This window comes from Leptosomus discolor, chromosome 1, assembly GCF_034619465.1.
Source record: "Leptosomus discolor isolate bLepDis1 chromosome 1, bLepDis1.hap2, whole genome shotgun sequence".
NCBI classification, from domain to species: Eukaryota; Metazoa; Chordata; class Aves; order Leptosomiformes; family Leptosomidae; genus Leptosomus; species Leptosomus discolor.
The window spans coordinates 132336976-132344205 of NC_141391.1; the positions used below are offsets into that span (position 1 = coordinate 132336976).

The window sequence follows — 7230 nt, forward strand, 5'->3', positions numbered from 1 at the left end:
TTTTTTTTTTTCTGAGACCATTATGAATGTCGGGTGTATTTTTAAGAATGCTGGTGTTTCCCAAGGCTTTAGGTAAATGTATAGCCATTGTGCTGCGTGTGTGTGTGTGTACAGCTGCACAAGCACATTTGACATACCTCCTAAAGATTGTTTTGCTAAGGTCTGTGACTTACTATACAATTAGGAACATATTTTCTGCAAGACTACTAAAAAATCAGCTATTCTCCTTGACCCCAACAAGGGTTGCTAAATGCTTCAACTCTTTTGGAAAATTAAGACACTTATTTAGGTGCCCCAAGCTGGACTTAAGACTCAAACTGAAGCATCTAGTTAAAAAATCAACAAAGTTTCCCTCAGTCATTACTACTAAATTCACTCTGTCAGCAGTGAGTACCATAGCTGTGTTCTGATTATCCCCAGAACTGCTTCATGCAACAGTGCAGCCAGGAGGTGTTCAGGCAGGATGGACTTGCTATAGGCATCTATCCTGACCAGACCTAGACACACTAGGTTTGTTTCAGGTCCTTGTTCCCCACTATGTTTCCAGTACCAAAAGAGTCAGGTGGGACCGTGTCACCAAGACATCTCTGTTTATTGAAAACAACCTTTCATCCTTCAGCTTTGTATCATCAAGTTCACCCACATACAGTCTGCTGTGCTCCCTCCAACAGTTTACTAAGTTACCCTGAGCTGTTTCCCACAGTCCTGCTGTAATTATCGAATGGGTGACTCTGCAGCACTGCAACGGTATGATCTTTCTGTGGTTATATTTCCGAGTCCTCAATAGGGCCATTCAAAAATACTGCAGTAGGAAGTGATGGCAAAGACTCATTGGGACGGATAAAGTTTTCAGCTGGGAACTGTTTTACTTTTGAGGCAACATGGTCTCGGTTTGACTTATTCTCCACAACCTGATTCTTAAGCATCCCTATATCTGAGTCCCAGACTTGTCCCCGCCGCAGTTTCTTAAAGGTGTTACGGAAACCCTCAGTACTAAAGTAGTAGATCAAGGGGTCTAGCGTGCAGTTCATGCTGGCCAACAGCATTGTCATAATTAACACTTGGCGCACGGAGGCCTGTGTTTCTTGTTCAACCTTCATCACCCGAGCCTTTATCATCCCATAAACTGCCAGGGTAGTGTTGTAGGGCACAAAGCAGATGATGAAGATGACCAGATTGACCAAGAGGAGACGGATGGTCTTCTGCTGTCGCAGGGTCTTTCGCTGGCTGTCCTGGCAGAGCTCCCGAAAGATCCGAATTGAGCAGTATGTCACAGAGCTGAGAGGCAGGAGAAATCCCAAGATTTCAGCCAGGACAACTAGGGGGAAGAGGTTATTCTGCCAGATGTTGTCACTAAAGCTTTCAAAGCACAGATAAATGGTCCGGTTCTGTACCTCACAGTGGTTTTGCTTGTGGACTATGGCTGTGGGGATGGAGCCCATGAAGATCACAACCCAGACAATCAGGCAAAGGAGCTTGGCTACCTTGGGGCGCCGCAGATGCCGCCAACGAAGTGGGTGGACAATGGCAACATAGCGATCCAGGTTGATGCACATGAGGAAGAGGCAGCTACCATACATGTTGATCTGGAAGACAGAGCCAGAGACCTGGCACAAGGTGTTACCAAAGGGCCAGTGGTGGTTGGAATAGTAGTAAAGTCGCAGTGGCAGAGGGAGGGTGAAGGTGAGGTCGCTCACGGCCAGGTTGAACATGTAGATCATCACTACAGACTTCAGGCGCAGGTAGCGGATGAATATCCATAGGGCTGTCACATTCAGCATCAAACCTGTAATGAATATCAGGATATAGCCAGGCAGGAGGAGGTGGTGATTGAAGCTGTAGTCCTTGCATGTCTGAGACTCATTGGAAGCTGACATGCCCAGCAGGGATCAGGGTAGGGTCTTGCCGAGATGGCTGAGCCTGCTGGTGGGCCAAGGAAGTACAAAGAAAAGCACCGAGAGGTCATTCCCATCTAGGAAGCTATGGGCAGGTCATTCTCCTCATCTGCATCTGGGAGGCAGATGGATGCGTCTCTCTCTTGACTGCTGCTGCTTTGAATTGCCGGTCCGTAGTCATCTGGCAGGGATTGTAATGTAGTCACCTGGAGTCAGCTTCTGCCTCTAGTTCAGCAGTTCTTTCCAGTGGTTTTGGGGATGCGGATGTGATGCAGAGTGATTCCCAACTGTCAGCACAATTCCTGGTCAGAGTGGAAGACCAAGAAAGAAGAGTTTAATTTAGAGGAGGAAATCTCTTGAAATGTTAAAATCCCACCATGGTGGCTTCTGTAGCAAGAACTCACAAAGAAACCAGAAGGCTAAGAAAAATGGACAGTAGAAAAAAGGAGTAATTACATGGCAGAAGAAGCCGGAGTACAGAGAAAGTAATTGTACAGAATCATTTATCGCTCAGCCCCAGAAAACACACGTTGCTTTGATCACTGCCGAGAGCACATGTATAGAAGAAAGGGACAGCACAAGAGCACACAGGGAAAGTAGTCAAGGCAGCCCCAGAAAATGAGAGAGAGAAAAGAGAGAGAAAGAAAGAAAAAGATGAGAGCAAACTTTTTGAGGGAAAAATGCTGACTGGAAGGAACTTACAATAAAAACTGCATAGTATTGTTTCATATCAGAGAAACAGGACTTTGCACATCCATTTCAGATAAAAAGAATTATACTACAGTTAAACTTGACTCCACCCTTTCTCCTTTTCCTAGGTGATGCAACCCACACAAAACTCAGTCCCAGCTAGCTGGAGTTCCTTATATTGCTTGCATTCATGCAGTTCCTTTGTGTTCTTACTTGCATGGGACCAGCGGTGCTTATTTGGATTGCATGTCCTCAGATCATTTTCCTGCTTACAACACCACAAAGAGTGAAGCAGCCCATGTCCCACAAACACAGAGCAGCACAGCCAGGTAAGGGAGCACACAGTAAAGAAGGTAGGGCCGTGGGATTCATGCAGACAAACGTACCTGTGACTACAAAGTAGTGTGAGGCTGGTAACCACTCTAGATACTAATGGTAGCACTGTACTGCCAAACATCACTGGTGTGAGTCCAGTGGAAGGTCACCAATGTGGTCTGGGGACTGGAGCTCTTGCCCTGTGAGGAGATGCTGAGGGAACTGGTCTTGTTCAGCTGGGGAAGAGAAGGCTCCAGGGGATATAATTGGGTATTGGGTTTGCATGGCAAGGTTTTGGTAGAGGGGGGGCTACAGGGGTGACTTCTGTGAGAAGATGCCAGAAGCTTCCCCTATGTCAGACAGAGCTGGCCCCAAGACAGACTCACTGCTGGCCAAGGCTGAGCCCATCAGGGACTGGTGGTAGCACCCCTGTGATAACATATTTAAGAAGGGGAAGAAAACTGCTGTGCGACAGCATCCAGAAGAGAGAGGAGTGAGAATATGTGAGAGAAACACCTCTGCAGACACCAAGGTCAGTGAAGAAAGAGGGGGAGAAGGTGTTCAGGCACAGGAGCAGAGATTCCCCCGCGGCCTGTGGTGAAGCCCACAGTGAGGCAGGCTGTCTCTCTGCAGCCCATGGATGCTAATGGTGGAGCAGTTATCCACCTGCAGCCTATGGAGGACCCCACCCCAGAGCAGGTGGGTTCACCCAAAGGAGGCCATGAACTCATGGAGAGCCCACACTGGAGCAGGCTCCTGGCAAGACCTGTGACCCCGTGGAGAGAGGAGCCCACACTGGGGCAGGTTTTCTGGCAGGACTTGTGACCCCGCGGGGGAGCCACGCTGGAGCAGTCTGTTCCTGAAGGACTGCACCCCACGGAAGGGACTCGCACTGGAGCAGTTTGTGAAGAACTGCAGCCCATGAGAAGGACTCACATTGGAGAAGTTCATGGAGGACTGTCTCCCATGAGAGAGATCCCACGCTGGAGCAAGGGAAGAGTGTGAGGAGTCCTTCCCCTGAGGAGGAAGGAGCAGCAGAGATAATGTGTAATGAACTGACCATAATGCCTATTCCCCCTCCCCCTGTGCTGCTCAGCGGGAGGATGTAGAGAATACAGGAGTAAAGTTGAGCCTGGGAAGAAGGGAGGAGTGGGGGGAAGGTTTTGGTTTTATTTCTCATTATCTTACTCTGATTTGATTGGTAATAAACTGATTTCCCCAAGCTGAGTCAGTTTTGCCTGTGACGGTAATTGCTGAGTGATCTTTTCCTGTCTGCATCTCAACCCATGAGCCTTTCATTGCATTTTTCTCCCCTGTCCAGTTGAGGAGGGGAGTGATAGAGCGGCTTTGGTGGGCACCTGGTGTCCAGCCAGGGTCAACCCACCACACTCCCCATACCTGCATGGTGGCTACTGGAAGAGGACAGAGTTAGCTGTTCACACTGGGACATGGCAGTGGGACAGGAGGCAACAGGCATAAATTAAAGTAATACATATTCAGACTGGAATAGGGAAAAATGTTTGCACTGTGAGGACAGTCAGGCATGGCAACAGGTTTCCTAAAGAGGTTGCGGAGTCTCTGTCCTTCGAAGTTTTCAAGACCAGATTCTGTAAAGTCCAGAGTAACCCCATCTGATCTGATAGCTGACCCTTCTTTGAGTAGGAGGTTGGGCTAGAGACTACCTTAATTATTCCATGATCTGAAAACTAGACATCTGCTCTCAAAGCTGTCACAGTCAAATAGGGATTGGTAAGTATAACACAGTTCCTCACAGTTGTTTGCGGGGGTTAGATATGGACTCTCTCACAGAGCCCACGTAGATTGTGATTTACTTCAAAAGGAAAGTAGAATTTTCTGCTAGGGAAGTCTTTACATAAGGTTGATATTACTGTAAGAGGAAGCTACTCAGCAACTTGACAAGCAAGACGGGCATGTCAAACCTTCTGGACGTCATTGTGGGGCAATGCACAGATCTAGAGGGTGGATCTATTAAAGACAGAAGCATGTCCTGACTTCATAGCTAGCAAAAGGTTTGTCTGGCAACGATGTTAAACAATGAAAGTGGAAGTCTAATGCAAGAGAGCAGACAGCTATCAATTTGCCCATCCTTTTGTGTTGTTGGGCAGGTCCGCCACAAAGACAGGTTTCTTAGAGAATCTTCTACTATTTTGTCAAGCTATACCTGAGCAGATTTCACCCTTCTCGGTGGATGAAAACTTTGTGTGAAAACTTGCATAAGTTTAAAGTACAAGACAATCCGGCAAGACAAGGCAAATGTGCAAGAATGTTGTTGGTTTCAAGGGAAATTATTAAATGCCTCAAAAAATCTCAAGGAGGATATGCCAGCTTTTGCCAGAGTCAAAACCCTGCAGTGACTGCAGACTGAACAAACTGGTGAGACCTTCATCTAGATGGAGACAAAGCAAGTGAGATGGAGGCTCTGTGAGAAACCCTGACCTGCTCTAACACGTGTGCCCAGATCAGCCAGGTGTCTGGTAAAGGTGACTTGTCTCCAGACAAGCTGTTTTTATCAAGAGGTATTCAATAAACACCTCTACAGAATATGATGTGTAAGCACAGTCCATACTGTGTGAGATCAGTGGTCTGTCTATAACTAGTATTCTATCTCAAATCGTAGATGGTGAAGGGATAATGTAAGAACAGTGCAATCATGTAGTTACGCTCCCTCAAGTTCTTTTCCTGCTTCCAGCATATTGTAGCCCAGGGATTTTCTGAGCCAGAGGTGACCTATTTGTATTCAGTAGTCCTTGGGGAACTTTTCTTTCATGATTTTTTCCAGTTGCTTTTTGAGTCTTTGTAAAATTTACCATCTACAACATCCAGCACCAGGAGTGCCAAGGAGTTCCACAGCTTAATCGTGAAGAACCTCTTCCCTGTACTAATTTTTGAGTCACCACCAGCTAGATTTGGTTCCTAGTTTTAGTGCTGGAAGAGACAGTGGAAAAAACATCCCTATTCACCTTCACGTTATCACTGATGATTTTATAAACATCGACCATGTTCCCCCTCAGTAACCTTTTTTTTTTTTTTATTTGAGGTTAAAGGGTCCTTGTCTTCATAGTTGTTCCTCATAGAGGAGCCATTCTGTACTTCTGAACGTCCTTGTTACCCTTCTCAGCACCTTTCCACTTCTGCTACAGCCTTTGTGAGCCCTGTGGTGGGGTGCTCAAAACATACACAATGTTGATGATGCTGAGCTGAGTATGTGTAGACCTCATTTGCAAGGGGCAATGGTCAGTCCAGATTGGTTTTTCTCATCACTCCACTAGATGGAATTTCAGCTGTTATTTTAAGCCCAGTCACTCACACTTCTCTTAATCTCTGCAGTTCTTTGCAGCCAACCCTCATCTTTTCTAGCTTGAATAATTTTATGTCGCCAACAGATTTGTTATTTTATTATTCATCCCTCATGAATAAGTCAAACAGTCCAAGCCCCAGCCCTGGTGTCTTATGACTCCACTGAGAAAACCAACCATCTACCCTGATTCTCTGTCCTATATTTTATGCACTTTTTATCCAGGTAGGAACCCTTTCTCTGAATTTCTTTAAGCACCATTGGTGAGAGACCTTTTGAAAGACTTTTGGAAATCCACAAAGGCCACTGTTCACATGCTTATTGACTCTTTCAAAGAAGGACTGTGAAACACAACATCCCTTTATAAAAGCCATGATGGCTCTTCACCAGTAATTAATGTGACTGCGTACCAATTGATTTTTCCCTTTGTTATAGCTTCTGTGAATTTGTTCAGCACAGACATCAAGCTCCCTGGTCTGAAATCCCCTAAGAGCCTTTGCTCAAGTTGTGTCTGCTACTGAGCCTTTAAAAGCAGTTTTAAGCAAATGTTTCTACACCATAGTTAGTCAGGTCTTCCACCCTTCAGTTGTTTTTGGACCTCTGGGGTAGGAGCAATGTGGTTCCAGACACTGCTTAGTTCATCTTGCTGCTCCATAACCGTTCCTACTATCATGTTGATCAGAGACAGTCCTTTAATGAATTTCACCATAAAGAGAGTTTCTCCTGTGAACATCTCCCAGGCTTTCCTGGCATGAAAACCAGTGCAAGAAATCTGTTTAGCTTTTTGCCCACCATCACCTTTTCATTTTTTGTGAGTGGTCTTTACTTACATACTAGCCCTTCAGCCTCTGACAGCAAACAGCAGAGTTCTAATTTGGCGACAAAGATCACTGAGAATGGAAACTAGGTTGGATTTTTTGGAGGGGATTTTTTTTTTTGTGGGCGGATGGAAACAGAGAAGCAACAATCCACTAACAGTGGCTAAGCTGATAGACTCAAATTTGACATAACAGA

General features: G+C 45.9%; 1 protein-coding gene across 1 annotated transcript; it reads right to left on the reverse strand.

The window, feature by feature from the left end:
* Window positions 1-735: 735 nt before the first annotated feature.
* On the reverse strand, window positions 736-1911 carry LPAR5 (lysophosphatidic acid receptor 5). Its single transcript, XM_009949617.2, has one exon. It carries the CDS (start codon window positions 1875-1877, stop codon window positions 765-767), a length of 1113 nt encoding a protein of 370 aa, XP_009947919.1. The 5' UTR covers window positions 1878-1911; the 3' UTR covers window positions 736-764.
* Window positions 1912-7230: the final 5319 nt, after the last annotated feature.

Excerpts from the sequence above, each read along its gene's own strand:
- LPAR5 (XM_009949617.2), bottom strand. The coding sequence starts at position 1,877 with ATGTCAGCTTCCAATGAGTCTCAGACATGCAAGGACTACAGCTTCAAT.